Genomic DNA, 24,755 nt, shown 5'->3' on the forward strand with positions numbered 1-24,755 from the left:
AAGAAGGAGGAATGTGGAATCCCAGACCCACTTTGTTCAAATGACCTATCACATTCTCCTTTGTCTATTTGTCTCTCTTTATCCTGGATAGAATTAACCCAGTAGGCTTAAAAATCTGTTTTGTATTTCTTTTTCTTATTTATTTACTTATTTTAACATTTACTTTTGGAGCTAGGGATTCATAAATCTGATGTTTGGTATTGTCCCTTCCCCTCCCATCACTACCAACCAGTCATCCGTCCATCCAAAATGTATTAAAGTGGATGGGGCTTGAGGAGAAAGGGAAACTTACTTTTTACTGTACTTTTTATACTTTAAAATTTTTCTACCTACCATGTTACTACTATTTAAAATAGTGATTTAAGGAACACATTCTATTTTATGGAATGAAGCATTGCTCAGTTTGAGAATCACAATAAAGCCAATTGAGATCTTTAAACTAAAAATAAATAAATAAGTAAAAGTAATGATTTTAAAAAGGCCTTGTTTTTTACTGACCACCCACCAGAAAAAAAAAAAACTCCTTGTGAACTTTTTTCAGCTAGGCATTCTGTAGGGTGCAATGGTCTTACACACAGGTCAGTTGCTGAACCCAAAGGGATGGCAAACATTCTCTGTGTTCTGAAATTCAAGAGCACCCAGGTCTCCTCTAGGCCAGTGAGATCTCTCAGATTTGGGTTTGTCTGATAAGCTGACCTGAGGGAGGATCTTCTGTCTCTGGGTGGACTTAGGTTCTAGGTCTGTGTATATAAGCAGATGTTATGTTTGCTTTGGGTGTGTTATTTTATTTTATTTTATTTTATTTAAAAAGATGACTGGTAAGGGGATCTTAACCCTTGACTTGGTGTTGTCAGCACCATGCTCTACCAAGTGAGCTAACCAGCCATCCCTATATAGGGATCTGAACCCGTGGCCTTGGTGTTATCAGCACCACACTCTCCCAAGTGAGCCACGGGCCAGCCCTTTTTCTTTTCTTCTTCTTTTTTTTTTTTTTTAGCTCACCTATTTTATCCCTAATGCCTGGCACTTAGGAGCTCAGGAAATATTTATTGAAAGAATAATTGTGTATGATCTGTGTCTACATGTACTTCGGTACCTATAATTTGTCTATCAGGCCAAGGTGACAGACGTCTCATAATCTCCGAGAATATGAGGATTTTCTGAATGATGTATGTGACATATTTGTGTCTATGTCTGTGAGTTCTGGTGGCATTTTATGCATATAATCTGGGAATCTGTGGAGACACTTCAGAAAATATTTATTGATTGGGCCGGCCCGTGGCTCACTCGGGAGAGTGCGGTGCTGACAACACCAAGGCCACAGGTTCGGATCCTATATAGGGATGGCCGGTTCGCTCACTGGCTGAGCGTGGTGCTGACAACACCAAGTCAAGGGTTAAGATCCCCTTACGGGTCATCTTTTAAAAAAAAAAAGAAAAAGAAAATATTTATTGAACGCCCATTGTATGTCAGATCCTGGGTTAGGCCGGGCAAAAACGACTTCTCCTGTCTGTCTTGGTGAATTCGGGATCGGTCTCCTGGAGGTGAAATTTTAAGCAGGGTAAAAACTGTTGAAGCCAAGTCTCCCTACAGTGGCGGGCGCGGTGCTGGGACAGCGGGGTGGAGCCCCGCTTAAGAAGCCCCGCCCTGTGGGCGTCATTTTTTTTTCATCCGGAACGTTTTATTCATGCCACACCATGCTCTCCTCCGGACTCTTTTGGGAGACAAGCACTTCCGGAGCCTCCCGGCAGCTTGGCGTGGTCCTTCTGCCGAAGCCAGGCTTTCGGCTCTCGTGTGCCGGTGCCTCGCGCCTCACGCGCCTCGGGTTTGCCGGTCTCATGGCAGGCCTGACCCTGTTTGTGGGCCGCCTCCCGCCCTCGGCCCGCAGTGAGCAGCTGGAGGAGTTGTTCAGCCAAGTGGGGCCGGTGAAACAGTGCTTCGTGGTGACCGAGAAAGGTGGGGGGCGGGGCGTCGAGGACAGGCCTGGGGTGGCCTGGGAGCGGGATGGGGGCACAGAAATCTTCCTCAGCTTCAGGGGGCCCAATAATTCTTTTCCCGCCTCTGAGAGAAGAGACTGGGAATTGGGTTTGTTTTCCAAACTGACTGCATTAGATGGAGCCATTGGGGGTCGGTTTAGGAAAGGCAAAGTATTCCCGTACGTTTCTACAGCGCTTTCCGTTTATCATGTGCGTTCACCTATAAGATCTTATTTGGGAATAATGGCAATAGTTTATTTATTTATTTTGCGGACGGCCTTATGGGGATTCGAACCCTTGACCTTGGACAGTAGCTAACTTAATAAAGCGTCAGTAAGGCTTATTGAGAGTCAACTGATTGCTAGGCACCGTGCTGAGTTTGACACAAGTTATTCTCACTTAATTTTCTCAACAATCTTATTTTGTGAAATGTCTTAATCCCGTTTTACAGACAGCAATCTGGGATTTAGGGAAATTTGTAACTGTAAGTCCATACAGCTAGTAGGTAGTAGACTCAGAATTTGATCGTCAGCCCTGGAGCTCTTAGTCAGTATGCTTTTCGTTTGTCCATTTATTTATTCAGCAAATACTTGGTGAATGTCTACTATGTGCCAGGCACTGTTGTAGGTCCTGGGGATACAGCAGTGCGCAACACCAAACCAGAAATCCTTGCTCTTGTAAGTCTTCAAGGTGGGGAAGGCAGCCAATGCGGAAGACAGCCAATAAACAAATAAGCCAACTAGATAGTGATAATGGTGACAAATCCTAAGGAGAAAAGTAAGGCAGGAGATAGGGAGTCTAGGTGTGGGGGGTGGTGGTGGGGTAGTGGGGAGGAGTGGCTGGATAGATAGGGTGGCTGGGGAAGGACTGACTGAGGTGAGAGAGTGAAGATAGGGGGAAGAGCAATCCAGGTAGCAGAAACAGTAAGCTCAAGGATACTGAAGCAGGAGGCCAGGGTGAGGAGTGAAGTGAGTGAAGGGAAGAGAGTTCAGAGATGAGATCTAGAGTACCAGATCATGTAGGACCTTACAGGCTATTGCAAGGACTTTGGCTTTTACTCTGAGATGGGAAGCCACTGGTTTTAAGCAGAGAACATTAAGTATGATCTGGCTAACATTTTGGAAGATTCTCTCTGGCTGCTGTGTTGCGAATTGGCCATTGAAAAATAGGACAGAAGCAGGGAGACCAGTTAGTAAACTTGCAATACTCCAGGTGAGAGATCATGGTGTTGTTTCCAGGATGGTGGCAGTGGAGATAGGAAAAGGTGGTTGAAATATAGACATTTTTGGAGGTAGAGCTGAGAGGACTTGTTGCTGGATCAGATGTGGAGTATGAGAAAAAGATGAATCAGGGAGTCAAGTCTGACTGCAAGGTTTTTGGCTTGAACCACTGGAGAGACTTACTGACTTGTGGAATATGCTGTATGCTTCGCATTCTGTTTGATGCTCATCGCGTCACTATGAAGTAGGGTTGGCATGTATTAGAGTGAGGAAGAATTTTAAGGGTTTTAGTTGTAGAAGCATTTCTTCCTTTTTTCTAGATTGTTAAGGGGCACCTGAGGTGGGCACCTGATGTTACCCAGAACACACATTTGGCTCCCAAGTTACCAGGCTGTCTCTGTAGGTGGCTGCTTCTTTGTCTCTCAGCAGAACAGCTTGTGGGAACTGGCATCTCATGGGACTCCTCCTTTCCCCCATGGTATCTGAGTATGTGAGTAGGCAGGCTAACACATACTAATAATCACCCCATCCTTAGCTTCTCTTTTTTTAGTAATAGAAGTTATAGTTAGGATGGTCAACGTGGTTCTGATACAAGCCATGACACCTGCCTGGTTCTTTGTTATTTTAAGTATAGATATAGCTGAATGAGAGAATGAGTACTATACAATGGTGTTTCTTAAACTGCAAATCATTACCCATTAGTGGGTCTTGAGTGGGTCACTAGAATTTTTAAAAAATGAAATAGACTAGGAGTGCATCCATATATGCTAAAAGATGAATATTTGTAAAACTTCTATTTCAGTTTTATATAAAGAATCTATGTGTGTCCTGGGTTCTAATATAAGTTACATTCCTTACTGTGGGTTGTTGAAACAGTTTGAGAAACACTACAGTGCCAGGTGGTTGTGTTCCAGGGAAGAAAAGGCCATTGAATGGAATTCTCCTTTGAGTCCTCAGAATACAGGCTGCGTGTAACTTTACCTTAAACCTTGTGTACTTAGTCTAAATCCTTAACAAAATTTCTTATTCCCTTTTTAAAAAAACTATGCAGTTTCCTATCCACACAGCTGAGATACATTGGAAAGAGTGCTGTGCTCTATAGGATGGGAATCATGGGATTTGGTGTGAAGATTTCCGCAATAGTAGTGGCATTTCATTTAACTTCTTTAAGATGGGAATAATTTTACAGGGTGGTCGTTGTGCACATTCTAAATGTCCGTGAGAGTGTTTCGTGCAGACATATAAAATGCATGGTATTTATTGTGAGTGTGTGCTTTTATTTGGATGCTGAACTCCACATTTTGGCTGCTTTATTTCTGGTTGTACAGATTAGGAAGGGCCCTGATTTTTCTTGTTATTTTCTGAAAGGTGAGTGGGGAGGCTTTTGTGAGGAGTTCCAAGAGAAAAGAAACCAATTGCCATGTCACAGTATGCTTTCCTGGTGCTAATTATTAACTTTAACCAGTTTATGTGGATTAGTTACTTGTGTTAAAGGGCTTGTATCCTGAAGGAGATTCAAGTGCAGTTGAAAGAGAAGCAGAGCACATGAGTTCTGTTTCTTCTTTTAGGTAGAAGGTAGATTTCTTGGTCTGCGCTTTACCTTTTCGATGTGATAAATTACTTAAAATTTTACTGTACAAAAATGTTAAACCAAAAAAGCATACCAATAAAGGCAAAGGTGAGTTATAGTTGATATTTGTGATTATTCATCTGCTTGGTTCTAATATTCTCTGTGGAGTCCTGCGGAAGAACATGGTGCGGGTAAGGAGGAATTAATTCAGCTACTAACACCCTGTGTGACATTACCCAATTTACTTACTTTTCTTCATCTCAAATTATTCTTTTGCAAAGAGGGGATGATAATATTCACTTTACCTAACTTGGGGTATTCTGAAGATAAAATGAGAGAAGAGATTTATAGCTGTTTTGGAAAGGTTTAATTTGATATTGATAACTAAGGCATTGGTAATAATGGTGATAATATTTCCCAAGGCAGTTTATTGTTTGAAGTTCTTTTGTCAGGGCCTCAGGCATTTCTTGCTGATATATTCTGAGGAGGGGCTGCATTATTATATTCTGATTTTCAAAGCTACCTCACTTACCTTTCCTACCTTCTCTGATGATGTTTCATTCTATTTGATGTTGAGTTCTTCTTTGGGGGCCTAATGTGTGTCATGGATTCTCCATATTCTCGTGATTATTAGGAGTGGGAGAAGAAGAGGAGCTAATACCGAAGACACCAAATTAGAAGCAGGAAGAAATCTAACAGTCTCTGAGCAAAGTCTAACAGTCTCTGATCCTGATCTGTTTCTTTCTCTTCTGAGACTTTTGGCAAACTGATAACAGGATGGCTCGGCAGTATATCTGCTAGCTTAGGCTTTGAGTTACTGCTTTAGAGCTCTTGGCTTACGCTTCTCTTTCCTTTTCCCCACCCCACCCCCTTTCCTTCCCATTCTGTTCCAGGGAGTAAGGCATGTCGAGGCTTTGGCTATGTCACTTTTTCTATGCTGGAAGATGCTCAGAGGGCCCTCAAGGAGATTACCACCTTTGAAGGTTGCAAGATCAACGTGACTGTTGCCAAGAAAAAACTGAGGAACAAATCTAAGGAAAAGGGGAAAAATGGTGAGTTTCTAAAAAATGGTAATCAAAGGGAGTTTTCCCCCAAGGTAAGGAGGTACACAATGAAAATGAAAGAGAGAGGCAGAGTGGCATGAGGGGAGCTTCTAGAACTTAAAGCTTTATGAAGTCTTGATGTCCATAATCTTCCAGTGTATTTCGATATTCGTTTTAGTCCTTTGTTTCCACCTCAGTCTGGAAAATCTGGTGTTCCTGGATATTGCCATGCTTACCCCTGTGATAAATGCCATCTGTTGCTAGTAGCTTTTTTCCTGTGATCTTCTGGCCTGGAAGTGGGTGGTTTTGGAGCACAGACTTATTCCATTGCCTCTTACTTTTAGAAAATTCAGAGTCCCCAAAGAAGGAACTGAAGCCTAAAAAAGCCAAAGTGGCAGATAAAAAAGCCAGAGTAATTATTCGGAACCTGAGCTTTAAGGTAAGTGACAAAGAAAACTTACATTGTGTGTTCTGAAGGCTATTAGAGCCAGGGGTGTGCTCAGTTTTGGAATTCCTTACCAAGATGGTATAATTGGGCTTAATTCCTTCTGGGAATGAAACTTAGCCCTGTCAAATTCAAAAAATGGGCCCGTATAAACAAGAACTTATTAAGGATACTCAGTGTGAAGATACCTTCCTTTTGGGGAAACTACTGTTGAGAAAGGGAGGGGAGAAAAAGCTCTCTGACATCTGTCTTTTTTGCCTCTTAGATACAGAGTAAGATGTCTTCTATTCAGAAATGTTGATATCCTAGTCTCGCAAGTAAAAAAGGAGTAAAAAAGCTCTCTCTAATGAAACAAACTTAGAAGCTAATGTTTCACGTTTACTTGCTGTGATAATATTTCTCTTTTTCTTCACTTTTGGCTTCAGTGTTCAGAAGATGACTTGAGGACAATATCTGCTCAATTTGGTACTGTTCTGGAAGTAAATATCCCTAGGAAGCCAGGTACTAGTAAACTTTCATTTGGTGTGGTTTAGATTAAGATTATTTAACCTGTCTTTTTCCATATTACCCTTGAACTAAGCACCATTTGAAATAGAAATACAAGGTTCATGTCATACTCTTTGTGAGCTCTAGATGATATGATATATGTAAAGTATCTGGCACAGTGCTAGACAAGTAATGAAAACCAAAATAATAGTGCTACTCCCCTGATTGTATTTTTAGTTAGTTCAAAATTAGTTTTAAAAGACAAGTTACAGTTTGAGAAAATGCATTGCTCTTCCCAAACTCGAGTCAGGGTATACTCAGCAAGAGGGTCTAAGCTGTTGCTTTGGAGGAAGGGGCTGGTTAGTTGGCAGGATTTGGGCTATCTTGCCAGCTGGTGTTGCTGCAGTTTCCTTCTTAGTGTTCTGTTGGCTGCCCCCGCTGCCTCTAACTTCTTTGTACATTTGTACACAGATGGAAAGATGCGTGGTTTTGCTTTTGTTCAGTTCAAAAACCTCCTAGAAGCAGGAAAAGCTCTCAAAGGCATGAACATGAAAGAAATAAAAGGTAAGGTTTCTACACCTGTACCACTGACCCAGATTTTCTGGTGTTTGGGTGAATTAGCACAGTAACCCACTTTCTACATTTTCAAAAGGTGTTTGCATTGTTGAAAGTCTCACTGCTAATATGGAAGCTGTTTTAGTGATGTTCTTAGTTCTTGATCTTAGGGTTAAATTTGAAAGAACTCATGCCAGTATTCTTTCCTTTATTTAATAAAGGTGTCCTTTTAATTCTCTAATGAAAAATGTCCCTGAAATAATAACTGACAGATGCAGTTTGGTGTCTGGGTTCCTTTTCCTTGGTTATGATCACTGTTCAGCATACATGGGCTATTAAACTGACTGAGACTGCTCTAGGTATTGATTTATTAGGTATTGTGCCTAAAGAAGGGTTTGGCTTAGAGACTTCCTAACTTCTGAGTAGGGTGTAGATTATTCCAGAATGCCTGTTTTGCTTCTTGCTGGTCTAACTGGAAACACTGTTCTTATTCTTTATTTTTTTACTCCATCTTATCCCAGGTGTGGTAGCTGTGTAGAAAGGCAAAATATCTGTTCATTGATTAAAAAGTTAAGTGTTAAAAAGAGTAGGAAGCTACTAGGAGCTTTATTTAAGGACCAACATTCTCTGAATTGGCCGTTTCTTTGTCTCCACTGGTTCCATTACTGTATTTGAGGAGTAGGAAGTTATTTGTAGGAGGTAGGAATGTCAAAAGGAAGAAAGCCTTTCTGATGCCACTTTTCTGTTTGACAGGGCGGACAGTGGCTGTGGATTGGGCCGTGGCGAAGGATAAATATAAAGATACACAATCACTTTCTGCCCCAGGTAAGAGGTGGTGGAGTTGGGTCAGAGGGGTTATAAGTCCTGGGTGAGAGTGTGGAAGCAACTCTTGTGTTTATGATAAAAGTGTAAGGGAACCTGCTTGTCAGAGTGAAAATATTGGGCTGAAGATACCAAAAGCACAAGATTCACCAAAACTATGGACTAAGCATTCACAAAAAACTCTGAATTCCTACTGGCTCAGAAATGAGCTCAGGGCTGTTTGTCAGTTCATATTGTATCATCTAATGATCTGTTCCCAAATCATAGATCTTTTGAGTCAAAGCCCACCCCTGTGGAGTGGATGTAAGTGAGGAGTAGAGCCTGAATTCATTGTCCCCTCTACTTGCCATCCTTTTCCAGCTTTTCATAATAAGGAGCAATGGAACATTAAAAATAGAGAAACTTAAAACTTGAGTTTTATTTTGAAAACAATTGGCTTTTAAGCCACCAGGATCTCAGAGAACAGAATTCACTGAGATTAAGTTCATGGCTGGGCTCCAGAGTGAGCATTGTGCTGGCCGTGGTGTACAAGTGGTGGGCTATTTGCAGAGGCTCAACTGCTGCTTCTCTCATTTGGGCCAGATTAATTCTAGGCTTCTGATGAATGGGACAAACTCCAAAGGAATCTGGGTGATGAAGGTTTTGTTTGTTTGTGATAGTTTTTTGCTTCTTTCCCCTCATACTTTCTCATTATATACAATAAGAAAAATAAATGAAATTCTGTGAAACCAAAGATACCAGAAACTTGGAGTATTAATTACTCCTGTTAAAATAACCTTGCTTTGGATATTAAATGAATTCCTAACTTTCTTTACCTCCCTCCATAGGTGAGAAGAGCCATGAACTTAACCATCAGGAATCAGTTAAAAAGAATGGCAGGGAGGAAGAGGATATGGAAGAAGAGAAAGGTGATGATGATGATGATGTTGATGAAGATGAGGAGGATAAAGAATCAAATGTGACAAAGTCTGTGCAAATTCGGAAGAGGTAAGCAGATCAGGCTGTTCTGAGATAACAGAGGAGGATTCAGGATTGTCTCTGAGAGGAGAAATTGCCATGTCTTTCCCCGCCCCCATCACTGCAGAATTGACATGTGTAATGAAGTTGAGTAGGTGCCTTGTTCAGCCTGGATCCTGAATCCTTTTTTTGGTGGGGGGCAGGGGGTAGTTGGGGGCTGTCTGGTATGGAAATTCAAACCCTTGACCTTGGTGTTAGATCCTTAGTTTTGAACTGTGCCATTGCAGGGCAGTCAAGAGAGCAACCCCTGCAGAAAGCAGTGAAGAAGATCATTCTGATGAGGACAGTGACCTGGAGGAAAGTGATGGAATTGGTGGAGAGGAACTGGCTCAGAGTGATGCCAGCACTGAAGAGCAAGACGATGAAGGTTTGCTTAGATCTTCATAAATGGCTTTAAGCTTTAAATAAGTTACTGAGAAATGTGCATCAATTCCACTCAGGCCTTCTTTTAAATAGGACCATAAGGTGTTCTATTAAATTTACGTTTAAATGTGAAAAGGAAAAATTTATGTTTCTTTCTTCTGAAGGTTTTTGTGCTTGTTTATTTCTTGTTTGTTTTTTAAATGAGTTTGAGTGGTATTCGAGGATAAATATTCTTTCTCAGGGAGTTTAAAACAGCTTAATGCTGAGGTACTACTACCTCTCACTCTTGATTATCCAAGTTGAATGAATAACTGGGTAAACAGGATATTGTATCTTAACACCAGCGTGGATTTTAAAGAACTCTTTTGAGTTGAGATGGGGATAAGGACTGTATAGTCAGCTTGGGCTGCCATAACAAAATATCATAGACCAACTGGCTTAAACAACAGAAATTTATTTTCTTGCAATTCTGGAGGCTAGAAGTCCTAGCTCAAGGTGCCAGCTGATTTGGTTCCTGGCAAGGGTCTCTTCCTGGCTTAGTGAGTGCTGCCTTCTGGCTGTGTCCTCATATGGCCTTTCCTTTGTGTGCTCAAGGGGGAATAGAGAGAGAATGAGCTCTGGTCTCTCTTTTCTTATAAGGACACTAATCCTATTGGATTAGGGTCCCACCCTTAGGACCTCATTTAGCATTAATTACCTCCTTAAAGTTCCTATCTCCAAATACAGTCATACTGGGGGTTATGGCTTCAATATATGAATTTTGGGAGGGAAACAATTTAGTTTGTAACAAGGACCTCTTGGAGCATTTTGTAAAACTGTTACCAGTCTCCATAGCAATCTCCATTGCTGCCTTTATTGAGAATGTTGGGGGTAATCTCAACTCATTTATTGAAGAAGGCATGTTGTTACAGAACAAGAAATAACCAGTAACTGGTCATTTGATTTGTCTGGGTGGAAATTTTCATTTTTATTCAGCTACTTTTACTCTGCTCCTATTTCTGTAAGTCTGGCATGTTGGTGTGACCATATAAGAAATCTGAGGAAATAAGCTTTCTGTGAGGAGAGACTGGTGGATACCTTAGAATCCAAGAAGCTTTTACACAGAAGGGACTATGAGACCCTGCATTCTACAACTCAGATTCAGTTGTCTCTTGTAATTCTTTCATATGAAAAAAATCATAGCACAGATACATGATAATGAGAGGAAGTTAAATAAAGCATGGAAGAGTGTAATATGGAAAGTAAAAGTTTCCCACCAGTCCTAACAGTTCCCCAAAGGAACCACTGTTGTTTCTTGTGTTTCCTTCCAGAAATTTTCTATGTTTATATAAGCATATATGTCTATTCTTCAAAAGAGATGATGAGTCTCCCTTATACCCAGATCCTCAGCTTCATAGGGTGCTTCCCCATAGACAACCACTGTTATATGTTTCCTGTATATCTAGAGATATTTTAATACATTTACAAGCAAAAACACATGCACACACACACAATACAGTTTTATGTTTGTGTGTGTGAATGTATATGTATGTTTTCTCCTCAAAGGTTCTATGTGTCTTATATTTCCAGGAAGTTTGTAGTATCACAGTAATATATGGGAATGTCTTTTTCCTATACCCTTACCACATTGGATTCCATCAATCTTTTTGATTTTGTCAATCTGTTGGTGAAAAATAGTATTTCATTTCTTATTCTGTTTTTTTTTAATTATGAGTATCTTTTCATGTATTGCATATCCTTTGTTTTTCATTTTATTGATTTATGCAAGATCTTTAGCTATTTAAGAATCTAGAGAATATTTAAGAATCTTTGTCCTATGGCTTACACTAGTCTTTTTCAGTTTATTGTTTTTCTTTTTTACCTTAGATGTACAAGTCACAAAGAAAAAGAAGAGGAAATTACCCTCTGATGTGAATGAAGGGAAAACTGTTTTTATCAGGTATGCCTTTCCACCTCAAGAGCTGCTGTTTGTGTTGCCTTCATAGATCTCTCCTCTTCTCTCCTCTCCTCTCCCCTTCTTTGCCCTCCCTCCTTCCTTTCCTTCCTCCCTCCTTTACTTTCTTCTTCTCTTCCTTCTTTTTGCAACTATTTCTGTTACCTAGTCCAGAAAATTAGATGCCTCTAAGACCGTAAGCACATCTGGTCCCAGGAACATACTAAATAATGGGTAATATAGGAGAATCAGAACTATAACACAGAAGATAAATAGCAGGGGTCTTAATATCTTGTTCTCATTTAGATTTCATTTTTTGTAATTGGGGTGGCATCATTTGGAACAAATCAGCATCCCATCTCTTTCCAGGAAAACTAGGGGTGGGAGTTGGGGTGGAGATAGGTTTTGTTTTATGTTGCTATTGCTGTTTCAGCCCCATTGCAGTAGATTAGCATTTTCATAAGGTCAGGATATTTTCAGTACACCTCAAGCATGCTTTCTTGCCCTTTCTTAAGTACTAGTGTACTAGGGTCATTTGGGTCTGATTTTGAAGGTGTGTATTTTATCTTCTTGTACAATCTTTTAAGATTGTTTTTGTCATACAAGTAATTTATATTCATTGTAAGAGATTTATGAAATCCATGAGCAAAAAGACAAAAAAAAAAAAAAATTAACCTTAATCACTACTCAGAGAACACCCACACTCATGCCCAAATCATAAATATTTACAAAGATGGGCTTAGCCTACATACATGCTGTGCTATAGCCCATTTTCTCACTAACAGCATCTTTCCATATACTTTTTTATTGTGTTATTTGGAGCTGCCATATGAATAAATTTTTATTCATAGAGGATTCTAACAGTAAGGAAGAAACATCACACTTAGAAGGCTGTGACCTCAATACTAAGGATATCATTTCTTTACATATCTTTTAATTAATAAAGAACTTAGGGAAATAAAGGGGTGGAAGAGAGAAAACTATGTACACGAAGAGGCAAATTAGAAGAAATTATGTAGCTAGCATATGCCTTATTGCAGAAAACCTTTTTTATCTGGGTTACTCCATGAAATAGAATCATTTATAGGGTTATTTATTGGGTATAAAAGAAGTAAAATTGTAGATTTTTATAGGGACTGTTCCTTTTACCTATGGAAGAATGTGCATAGCTGGGGAAATGAGGAATCGTTACACTATGTTGGATTTAGGACAACAAAATCTTCTAATATTTTTCAGTCCCATCAAGAGAAATCAGCAGTTTTCTTTTTTTGCGCTTAGCTTGTAAACTTTACCATGTTTGCTTTTGTGTTATTATTTTGAAGGATTTTCTGACTTTTGTAAAATTTTAACCGAAACCTGGATTTCACAGCAACACAGAGGGGAAAAATGGCTAATCTAGAGAGAGAAAGAGAGAGAGAGAGAGAGATTTGACTTTGTTCACTAGCCTGCTGTGAGTCTGGTTGCAGTAAGAGAAAGTAATTTTGGCCAATTTAAGTGATTTGTTGGACAAACACTAGAGTGTCTCATAGAATCAAAGTTATCAAAGAGCAAACCTCAAGAAAGGGCTGAAAATCTGGGCACTTCTGGGACCCCAGTTGCTGGAGGCTCTGGGTCTTTGGAGACACTGATTTTTTTTTTTTTTTTAATAAGGTATAACATATATTCTGTAAAGTATACTAATCTAAGTGTACAACTCAGTGAAATTTTTCATATGTATATATCTATATAACCACTACCCAGGTCAAGATACAGAACATTTTCAGCACCCCAGAAGTTTCCCTTAGGTAGGGCACTGCTATTTTGAAATGGATTTCCACCTACAGCTTCTGATCTTTGTATGTGTATATGTCTGTTTAAGTTTCAAATTCCTGGGAGAGAGAACCTGATTGACATAGGAAGGTCAGTCAGTTGAGACCGAGGGGCAGAGTCAGATAGCAGAAGCCTGGCCACTGGGGGCCACCCCTATGTACTGGTGCTATTTCTGAACAAGGGAGGGTGTTGTAAGGAAGGGAATCACCCCCATTGACATCTAAGTCACCTACCTTTACCAGAACACAGGACGTCATTTTTGTAATTGACCTTCCTTATGACCTCTGGTTGTCTACCATAGAAACCTGTCCTTTGACTCAGAGGAAGAAGAACTTGGGGAGCTCCTCCAGCAATTTGGAGATCTTAAGTATGTCCGCATTGTCTTGCATCCAGACACAGAGCATTCTAAAGGTATTTGCTGTCAGCTGGCTGGCCAGGCCCTAAAAGGTTTAAGACCACTGCTGTGGGCATTGACTAAGTTACATGAGAGCATAATTGTGCCATTCTAAGGGGTCCATGGTCCATCCACCCAGGTTTCTGGATTCCATAGGAGCACCAATGACGTTCTGAGGTTGTCTTCCATGATGCCAAATTCAGCATCTTAAACGGTGCTGCCAGCCATAATTTTGTCTAAGCTTTTTAAACCCTTGCTTGTTTATTTTAGGGTAATGAATTCTATTTGTTGTTCTCCTTTGAATTTCAAATGTGATAGCATCTCATGGGTATTAATCGTTCCACATTGCTTAAAATTACCAGGATCTTTTTTTTTCTGTTGCTTTTGTTAGAGATAGAAGCTGACAGAGAAGCTTCTAGAAGTTTTGTTGCTCTTCTGACATAGCAGCAGTAGGAAGAAAAACTGTGTCACAGAAGCACAGCCTTAGGTTTTCTTTCTCCTAAAGCTATTTGTTTTGAGCTTTAAGGGTTAACCACTCCTTATTCTAGAATACTGTTATTAGGTAAGCATCTTTTCTACCCACTTATAATCTTTGACTTCATTGACTGCAGTTGTTCTTTAAAAGCACTGAGTTCTTAATTTAGTTTGATTCTTGATCCCTTTGCGCAGAAGCTCTGAACCTTCTTCCCAGAAAAAAGGCATTTCTGAGGGTTTGTGAGCTTTCTGGGGCCTATCCATAGATTAAGAACCTCCATTCTAAACCTTATTTTCCAGATTGATAAGACCTGATTATTTTTAGTTTTTTTCTCTGCTAAAAAAGATGTAAATAAGGCAGTACAGTGGGAAGAACACTGAACTGCTTCCTGGAGATTAGGGATCTAATTCCAACTATGCCACGCATCTGCTGGGTGATTTTTGGCAAATCATTTAACGACTATGGGCTTCAGTTTCTTATCTAAAATGAGTGGGTTCAACTAGAGTAATCACTTAAGGTGCCTTTGGCTCTAATATTCAGTTACATGTGTTGGACTTTTTCCATTCCCACTATGTTTTTCTAAAACTGGGCAACTAGAATTGCATAAAATGTTCCAAGTACTGGTATGATATTGCTTTATTTTGATGATGTCCAGTATCTTTTGTCCCTTTTTGAGTGCAATAATATATTGGGTTGATATTTCAGAATGTAATCTGCAGTTGACTTACTAGATGTCTTTTTTGGTCTATTAATGGTCTTAATAAGCATAATTTTAGTTTTTTTTCTTAATATATTGTCTTTTCTTAGCTCATGTTTAATTTTTCTGACATCTTCTCTGCCAACTTATGCAGCCTTGTGCTCCTTCTACACTTTATCCCTCCCAAGAATGCCATTTACTACCTGAAAGAGCTAAATATCATCTGCAGACTTTTAGGGCAATGTTGACTGAACCCAGCACCGACCTTGGAAATTCCAATGATAACATTCTCACCCATTCAGAGAAGTACTCATTTTCTTCATATTGGATGACTAGGCTAATCTGCCTATTAGAAGCATTTTCCTCCATATTTCTTTCTTTATTGTTTGTTTCTTCCTGTTGAGTATCTATTAATGCTGTCCACTCTGGTATGTGCTAGGGATGGAGAAATAGGCAAGAAACGTGGTCCTTATTCCTGAGGCATTTATTTTTTTTGGCAAGATGCCACGTGACCAATGCTATAATAGAGATGTGGGTGGAGACACAAGTGGCAGCACTCAGCTCGGCCTGGAGGAGTCAGGGAAGACCTCACTAGATGGTGACTCTTGGGTTGGCCTGCCACATGTGTCCTTTCAGTTAGTCTGTGGCCACTCATTCTTATAGTGGGCAGAAGAGTGATAACCCAGTAGCTCTAGGAAATAGGGGAGTGTTTTCATATATGAGAGAATACTTAAAATTTAAAGAAATTCTAACAAAGTATAATAAAACTTAAATTTCTTTTTGGGATCTACTATAAGGTAAACATTTTTTCTTTGCTTATAAAAGCTGCTTTTTTGTCAGTAGCATAAATTTGGATGGGTTGATTGGCCCTGCATCTAGCCTATGAAAGGCATGCCTTGTGGAGATCCTATAGCATGAACCAAAAATTGAGCTCATGGCTTTCAGGTTCTCTGCTATATTCATGTAATAGAGGCCAGCAACTTTTACCCCAAGGGGCAAATCTGTCTTATGTGATGCCTCCCAAGTGACTGTGAGATAGTGAGATTTATGAGTCATTTCAGGATTAAGTGATTCTTGCTTCATTTTTTAATCCTCTAATAGGCCCTCTGTAAGTGATGATAAATAAGGTGTTAGTCCGGAATCTCTACCATTTCATATGGATAGTTATTATTAAGGAAAGAATGATGAGTCTAAAGTTCTAAGAAGCAATAGAAAAAATGAAGGAAGTAGTAATAAGATTTCATTGCCAGCAGGTGTGGTATCTTATTTGTCTTTGACTCAGTGCCTAACATAGAGCCTGTCTTATAGTACTTAGTAAATAGATGCTACCTACCCCTTTCACTCTGGGTCGGGCTGCCACCATTTGTAGTGTTGTCTTTGGCTTTCTGGTGGATCATGGGAGTTTGGGATCTCACTTAATTTTATCTCTTTGTGTAGGTTGTGCATTTGCACAGTTCATGACTCAAGAAGCAGCTCAGAAATGCCTTGCAGCTGCTTCTCCAGAGACTGAGGTAAGGAAGACATTTCATTTACCCTATAACATGGGAGACAGTGGGTCCTAGGGGCAACATCTGATGTTTACAAAAGGTTTATTGTTTATTGTCGAAAATAGTGAAGCCAACACTTATTGAGCATTTAGTGTGCATTAGGCCCTGAACTTTACTCGCGTTATCTTATCTAATCATGACATCAGCCCTATGAAGTAGTAGAACTGCTGTCCTATAGCACAGGTGAGGAAAAGAGGTATAATAATGTAGCTGATACTTAATTGATTGCTGTTTGTGTGTCAGCCTCTATCCTAGATTGATAATAAGGACTGGGACAGGAAGGTAGTAAGATCATCTAGGAAGTGGAGTAAATGTTTGAAAGTGTGTGGGTGATAGAGAACTTTTCTGTGTGTTTTATAACCAAGTGTAAATTGTTTTGAGATAAGTTCTCCTGTATTGCCATTATCTCTTCTATTCTCTTGAGTAAACACTCTACTATTTAATTTGTTTTCTTTTTTCTTTCATTCGCTTTCTTTAGAATACTAAAAATTTGCCTTTTATAGATCATATTCCTCAATTTGGGCCTCCTTTAGGACTAATCAACTTCCATAAAATAAGTTCTTTACTGCTGACTGTCCCAGGTACACATGTGGCCTTTTGCACAGCTATGCTAAATATTGTGAGGCTTAGTGATCCACTTTAGAGCCAGCTAGGCTGAAACAACCTGGGCTTGGCTTCCATAGCATAATTGGGGTGTGCTGTTTCCCTTTCCTTGGTGTTCCTTGTCAGGTGCTTAGTTTGTACTCGTTTTGTATTTTAAAAGAGGGTTGTAATCTGTTACAGGGTGGTGGGCTTAAACTGGATGGCCGACAGCTCAAGGTTGACTTGGCAGTGACCCGTGATGAAGCTGCAAAGCTTCAGACAAAGAAGGTGAAGAAGCCAACTGGAACCCGGAACCTCTATCTGGCCCGAGAAGGCTGTGAGTAGTGGAAGGGAGGTGTGAACCAGCCTTCTAAGTAGCTGACCCTGTGCTGTGACAGTGACCCAACAATAGTGTGTTCTGGAGCATGTTTCAATTTAAATATCCTCTTTAACAGTTTTACATTATTCTATTTAGTTGATATGGCTTTCTGTTAGAAACCTTCACCCATTTTGTGGATTAACCAATCCCGTTCTCTTTTTTGCCTGACTGCCTTTCTTTTTTTAGGGGATTGGCAAGGCAAAGAGGGCAGAAACACTCAAATTACCTTTGCTTCTTGTTATCATTTCTAGTAAGAGGTTTTTTGAAGGAGTTAAAATTATTCTTCTGGATTATTCATGGATTTAAAATGTGCACCCAGGACAGGACCTTTCCCCTAATGTCAGAAAGGTAATCAGAAATTAACTTTTAAGTTGTTTATTTTTTAAGTCTATTCTAGGTAAAATGGTATTTATCAGCCTACCTCCTGCACAGCTGTACAGCCTGGACGAAGAATGTTAGTCCATTAGCCTCTGATATTAGGCTTCTATGGCGATATGATTATCTGTTATCCAGGCTGGCTTATCTCACTGTAATGAGTAATGGCCCCCAAGTACATGAGGAGCAGCTAAGTTCCAGAGACAGGTTATAGGTGGAACATTTTGCATTCCAAATGCCTGAAATGTACTTATTTGCAGAACTTCCTCTAGGCCTTTCCATCTGACTTTGGGCATGTACATGAAGCTTCTTTGAGGGGAGAGAAGGAGAAGAGGAACAAAATAAAAAAATGTTCAGAGTTTAGTCCTTGACAGAAGCTCTGAGCCCAGAACTTAGCCCTGTAGCCTATTTCTGGATCTAACCAAATGTCACCATGTCCTGGCCAGTATAGTCCTCTGGGTCTTGTACAAAGAGTTTGCATCATTCAAATCACATTCCTCTTGTTGCTCAGTGAAAATTCCCTTGGTGATGTCTTGGCCTTTTTCCCTCTTTCTGCAGTGATTCGTGCTGGGACGAAGGCTGCAGAGGGTGTGAGTGCTGCTGATATGGCCAAAAGAGAACGGGTGAGTAGATTAGGCACCAGCCTTCAGATTCTTCATAAATCAATAAAAATAATTGTTGAATGCTCGATGTGCTCCTCAAAGAGCCTAGTGTAGGTCATATACCTTACTTACAGTCTTGTTAGACAGAACAGAAGCATACCAGTGAAACAGCAAATAACCCAAGATTATACATAGTATTATATCAGCCTTATATGTCATAAGAACAGGGTCTTATTCTTTGTTTCCCTAATGTTTGCTGAATAGCATGCTGCCAGATCATGCAGCAGATGTTTAGAGGTTAGGGCTGTGTATAATTAGGTGTCAATACAAACTCAGAATAACATCAGAGAGGAAGATTGGTGTGGGCTAGAGTTCTTAGGAAATGAAGGAGATGTGGCTCTTGGAAGGGGAAGTTGAGATGTCAGTTGGGAAGAGTTGCTATTTCCAGATTATAAAATCATTTTAGGAAAACTCCATGTTATGGGAGTTTTCACTGTGAACTGATACCATTAAGTTTTTTTGTAGTTTGGTAACATTAGTTCCCAGTAAATTTTATTTTTACCTATGTAGCTTACTTTTCAAAAAGCTAAGCCAGCCCTGAATGGTAAAGATATATAACCATGAACAGAATTAGGTGCAGGTGATTATGAACAGAGATGAGAATACAGTGACAGCAAGAGGCAGTGTGTCTTTTTTCAGTGTGCATAGGTTCTAGACTAGTGTTCTCAGCTTTTTTGGTAGTGAACATCTGGAAATAATGGTATTTGGGGGCATTGTGTACCCTTTTTAGACCATAAGGCAATAACATATTTAATTTAAGAACTAATTTTGCTAGGAAAAAGCTCACTAGGTTATATGTGTGCATTATAAATTCACAGCAGGCACAGCTTTGCTTGAGAGAGAAATAGTCTGTTGAACTTAGGCATGAGAGCCTCTTCAGATGTCCCTTTAATATTTATTTCCAGAGCACTTCTTTATTTTGTGATTTGTTAGTACCATTACCAAACAAGAAGCAGCAGGACTAAGACTTGATAAAAGAAACAATTTAATTGAAAACTTTTTTCTACTAACCTAATTTTTAAAAACAAATTAGGAGAAGAATGTTATTCTTCATTTCATTTTGGAGATTGGTCACCCTGGGAACTGGTGTTTTGTGGCAGTACAGTTGATGTGGCTCTAAAACCAGAATGTTTCTCTGGTTATGGACACATCTTTGCCTCAGGGTGGCAGAGTTGAGACAAGACACATTCTATCAAGTATTCTTAAAAAGTTTCATTTCCTTTGGAAGGACTAGATAATTAGTTGGAGTTGGTGGGTAGATGAGGACATAGATGTTAACCACAGTGTTATTTATTATTTGCTCTGGGCTGCATTTTGAGCTAGGGATCTTTTTGTTTTGTATGTTATCTCATTTTGGCCTCACATCAGTGCTGAGAGATTCGTGTTGTATTTTGATCTGCAGTTCTATTTCGTAGTTGAAAAATCGAGGCTTAAAAATTTCATGTAATTTCTCCAGTTAGGGATGGCTTTCTAATTCAGATCCGACTCCAGAGCCCATAATCTTCCTACCACCTTACTATTACTGACTCACCATCTTGCTTCTTTGGACCTTTCTTTCCCTATGCTGGACATTTTTTTAAGGCTTCAGTGTAGGCAATTTTCTTCCATTTTCTCTGTGCGTGGTTATGGGATAGGGATTATGGTTCTTTCCTTTTGGATGTTTACAAGCTTACCTTTTTAAAGAGTATCTTATGCTGATACCAACTTGTTCTTTCAGTTTGAGCTACTGAAGCATCAAAAACTCAAGGACCAGAATATTTTTGTCTCCCGTACCAGACTCTGCCTGCACAATCTCCCAAAGGCCGTGGATGACAAACAGCTCAGAAAGCTGCTGTTGAATGCTATTAGAGGGGAGAAGGGAGTACGCATCAAGGAGGTGAGAGTAGCCCTGCCCATGTAGAACTTTCCTTCTCATCCTGGCTCAGACTGAGCATTTACTTCAGGCTGTGGTGCCAGCATGTCAGCAGAGTTTCTTTTGGATGTGTTGTCAGCATGCAAGGCTGAGTTCAGCAGTTTTCTTGATTTTGGTTTTTTTTTTTTTTTTCTTCTAAGAACTATTTTTCCCATCTGACCAAATTGCAGCAGAATGTGAGGAAGTCTCTGTCCTCATGAACTAATTTAGCAAACATTTATTAAATGCCTGCCATGTGTCAGCATTATATTATGTGCTGTAATGTGAATTTTCTTGCAGAGAAAATAATTTGTGTGCTTTGCTTTTTTTTTGGTGTGTGCTTTGCTCTTTAGAAGAGCATTTTAGTACTGATTAGGCTCTTACCCTATGGTAAGAGTCTGCAGTGCCCCATAGTGAGTACAGGGAGCCATGCAAGTCTTTAGCAGTTGAATTAGGAAAACGCTGGGTTCACACCAAGACTTGGTTAGACTCTGTGTGAAGACAGAAACCTCTCCTCTGCCCCTACAGCACGCTCTGTGTATCTCTGTTATAGCACTTAACTATTTCACTGGCTTGAAATTGTGTCAGTGGTTTCTCCTGACCAGACTGAGTTCCTTGAGGACAAGTGTTATCTCATTATCCCCAATCCTAGGCATAGTACCTGGCATGTAGTAATCTCTCAATCAGTATTTATTAAAAAAGTTTAATTACCAGTATTTTGGGTCTGCTTTGCTCTGTTTCATTACTATAAACTTTTCCTGATCCCTGAAAGCCTCTTCAAAATGTAGGTATTGGTATTTGGGAAATTATATGAGAAAATGTGAATATATCAGCACAAATCTGACATTACTTTTAGTAAAACTGCTCCAGGTGTTACTCGCATAGGGGTCAGTTGTATAATTTCTCATGTCAACATCTATAATACTTGGTAAGTTTCTGCATATTTAAAACCTGTCATGATCTAGAGAAATCTCTGTTCTGTAATATTTGCAGTATAGCGAGTTTTTCTCTTTAATTCTTTCATATGTGTAAGTATGGTATCATAGAAAGTAAGCATATCAATGATAGGAATTTCAATGTATACTTCTCTTGTTTCCCCTACAGTGCATGATAGTTCTAGGAACAGAGTAGATACAGGACATAAACCAAATGTAGCATCCACATGTCTCCATTACTTAGACTTTTCCATTACATGAGAACGACTGCTTCCAGGAGTAATAGTGGGTAAATGATCAGTTTTCTCAAAATATCCTATGATACCGCAGTGCTCCAGGATGCCTACTACATCCAGTTTAAGGGTTTAGGGAAAGATCATGCCAGAGAGGATCTGAGCTCCAAGCAAAGAGAGCTGAAACTTCTTCCTGTATGTCTGAGGCTGTATGTTGGGGAGGTTCTTTCCCTTGCCTGAAATGTCTTTCTTATCTACAGCTATCAGGCCTTCTTCTTTATCATGTACCTCTCAACTTGTATGTAAACAGTTAGCTATTATAAATTTTCCTTGGGAAGTTTTCTTTTATTTGTATGTCTGTATTGATGTCTATAAACTCTTAGAAAGCAACAAAATATCTATTTAATTTGTGCTCTCAGTAGGTATATTCTAATAAGATGGAGACTTGTAAGTCCATCTTATTCCAGTATGATTTTTGTGATAGTGATATAAGTGAAGATTCTGTTTCAATAACTTGATTTCTTACTGAATCTGTTAAAGCAGTTCATGTCAGGCAAGCCTTCTCATTCTGTAATTATTGATTCTTTTTCTTATTCTATTTGTAGTGTAGGGTGATGCGAGACCTTAAAGGAGTTCATGGGAACATGAAAGGTCAGTCCCTAGGCTATGCCTTTGCAGAGTTCCAGGAGCATGAGCATGCCCTGGGAGCCCTTCGCCACATCAACAACAATCCAGAAATCTTTGGGCCTCAGAAGGTGAGCCTCATTCTCTGCAGAGACCTGTTCCCTGAGGACCACTTGCAGACACTCAGTCTCCTCCTTCAAGCCCAGTGTCCTCTGACATTTGAGTGGTGGGAAAGAGTAGCAAGTGGACGGGGTTGGGGAGGGGAGTGAGTGGTGATTCCAGGAGATAAGGTGATTTGAAGGAACTCTAAATTGGATAGACTGCTTGCAGAACTGACCCCTTACCTTTAAGTAGAGGAAGTGAGCAGAAGCCTCTGATTTGTCAAAAAAAAAAAAAAAAAAAAAGGAGGGGGGTGTCAGGGGGAGAGAGAAAACTCAGCTCATTGCACTCATAGATTAAGAAGTCTAATGAATGACATTCTGTCTTCCTTTGACACAGAGACCAATAGTGGAGTTCTCTTTGGAAGATCGAAGGAAACTTAAAATGAAGGAACTAAGGATCCAGCGCAGCCTGGTACTGAACTTATTTTTTTACTTGACAGACATAAATTAAACTCTTTATTTTGTTCAGTTTGTGCTTCTCCTCCCTTAGAGTGGTTCTCCACCTCATTAAATTTTTTGTTGCCCTTCACTCCCAGTTCCTTAAGACTCTCCAGGCCATCTTCTCCTCTGCCAGCCCATGTGTGATAGCTCCACAGGAGAAGGGAAAGGAAGGAGAGAGGAGAAGCAGACTGATGTTATTACCAGTCAGCAGTTCTTGTGCAGTTGGTGATGGCACATGTCAAAATTAATGGCTGAGGTTAAGGTTTTACATTACCTATAGATGTCAGTTTTCCCTTCCATAATTCTTTTTTCTTCTTGGATGGCTCCAGAAGCCTGATGCTCTATAGTTTTGGTACTGTGTTTAATCTAGTGTGTACAGAGGAGAGAGCATAGACTTCGGGAACAGGCATATTCATGTTCAAACTCTAGCTCTGTCCCTTTCTTTCTACGTATTCTTTGACATGTTTTTCCCTCCCTGAGCTTCGGTTTGTAAAATGGGTTAACAACATCTTCCTCACATTATTGATGAGAATTAAATGCGATAATGCATATCAGTTGTCTAGCATACTACATGATCAGCATGCAATTAATACTCATTCTCTTACCCATCTTCCCCCAGGACGTATAGGGCCAGATTATTCTTGATTCCAAAATTCTTACAACTCTCATTGATATTATACCATAACTTGCATGTATACCAAACATTTGTAGTCTTTGTGGTATATGCCATGAGCGTGACCAACAGATTGAGCAATTTCAGTTAATGGGCCTGGGTTGGAAAACCTGGGGTCTGGTTATTGTTCAAGGCAACTTTGTTATTCTAGGTAATAGAACTGTTTACTGCCTTAAGCCATTGCTTCGGAGATGATTCTGAAGCTACTGGCTTTGTTTGTTTGTTTGTTTTTATAATATCTAAATAGCTTTATTTGTCACCACCACTTATGTATGTACTCATCTTTCTTTGTAAAAATGCCTCTTTCCCCTGACTCAAAAGGATACTTGTACTACTTTCCATATTCAGCTCAAGTGATCCTCGGGTAGCATTCTCCTGCCTCTCTCAAAAGAGATAAGCCCTCATTAGTTGGACTTACAGGAACTTCCTTAAACTGTTTGGTTGTTTACTTTGCTTTATTTGTGTCCAGTCATCTGTGAGTTCTGAAAGTTAGACACTTTATTCTTTCCATCTGTATCCTTACCACTTAGAAACAAAGTGGCACATTATAGACATATAATAAATGTTGGTTGTATCAATGTGCCTATCTGGACTTTTAAGGTGAAAAGGCAAAAAACCCCACTTATTATTACATTAATTTCACATGAATCTTTTTCTTCCACTTCTGCGCAAATAAATCTGTAACATCCTTTACGCCTTTCTCTCATAGCATCTTTTCCTTGTCTTCTTCACTTTGTTTATTTCTTCTCTAATGCGCTTCCATTCTTTAGGTAGGTCTGAGTTTGTGACCTATGCCATTTTCCTTCTCTCTGAAGAAACTTGTTCAGCATTTCTTGTAAGGCAGGTCTGCTAGTGACAGATTCCATCAATTTTTGTTTGTCTGAGAAAGTCTTTGTTTCTCCTTCACTTTTTTTTTTCTCTCTTGGTGGCTGGCGGGTATGGGGATCTGAACCCTTGACCTTGGTGTTATCAACAACATGCTCTAACCAGCTGAGCTAACTGGCCAGCCCATCTCCTTCACTTTTGAAGGATAATTTCATTGGATACAGAATTCTAAATTGGTGGCATTTTTTCTATCAAAACTTTAATATCTCACTCCGCTTGTTCTTCCTTACATGGTTTCTGAAGAGAAAGCAAGTGTAATCTTATCTTTGCTCCTCTATAGGTAAGGTGTTTTTTTTCTTCTGGCTTCTTTCAAGATTTTGTCTTTGATTTTCTGCAATTTGACTGTGATATGGCTAGGTGTAGATTTTTTGTTATTTATCTTGTTTGGTGTTCTCTGAGCTCCCGTGTCTGTGCTTTAGTATCTGTCATTAATTTTGAAAAACTCTCAGCCTTTATTACTTCAGATGTTTCCTCTGTTGCTCTCTTTTTCCCTTGGTATTCCCCTTAAGTGTTACACCTTTTCTAATTGTCCCACCTACTGGCTTTTGAGTTTTAGGTGTGT

General features: G+C 39.6%; 1 protein-coding gene across 1 annotated transcript in view; it reads left to right on the forward strand.

The window, feature by feature from the left end:
- Positions 1-1,744: 1,744 nt before the first annotated feature.
- RBM28 (RNA binding motif protein 28) overlaps positions 1,745-24,755 on the forward strand; it is a 30,213-nt gene continuing 7,202 nt past the window's right edge. The window contains exons 1-16 of the mRNA XM_063099994.1: positions 1,745-1,956; positions 5,660-5,818; positions 6,154-6,248; positions 6,680-6,755; positions 7,212-7,304; positions 8,049-8,120; positions 8,945-9,104; positions 9,362-9,501; positions 11,364-11,436; positions 13,541-13,650; positions 16,243-16,316; positions 17,136-17,271; positions 18,247-18,311; positions 20,068-20,226; positions 22,015-22,164; positions 22,532-22,606. Coding sequence (XP_062956064.1) covers positions 1,839-1,956; positions 5,660-5,818; positions 6,154-6,248; positions 6,680-6,755; positions 7,212-7,304; positions 8,049-8,120; positions 8,945-9,104; positions 9,362-9,501; positions 11,364-11,436; positions 13,541-13,650; positions 16,243-16,316; positions 17,136-17,271; positions 18,247-18,311; positions 20,068-20,226; positions 22,015-22,164; positions 22,532-22,606 — 1,755 coding nt within the window. The 5' untranslated portion in view covers positions 1,745-1,838. The remainder of the gene's footprint in view (positions 1,957-5,659; positions 5,819-6,153; positions 6,249-6,679; positions 6,756-7,211; positions 7,305-8,048; positions 8,121-8,944; positions 9,105-9,361; positions 9,502-11,363; positions 11,437-13,540; positions 13,651-16,242; positions 16,317-17,135; positions 17,272-18,246; positions 18,312-20,067; positions 20,227-22,014; positions 22,165-22,531; positions 22,607-24,755) is intronic.

This window comes from Cynocephalus volans, chromosome 6, assembly GCF_027409185.1.
Source record: "Cynocephalus volans isolate mCynVol1 chromosome 6, mCynVol1.pri, whole genome shotgun sequence".
Taxonomy (NCBI): Eukaryota; Metazoa; Chordata; class Mammalia; order Dermoptera; family Cynocephalidae; genus Cynocephalus; species Cynocephalus volans.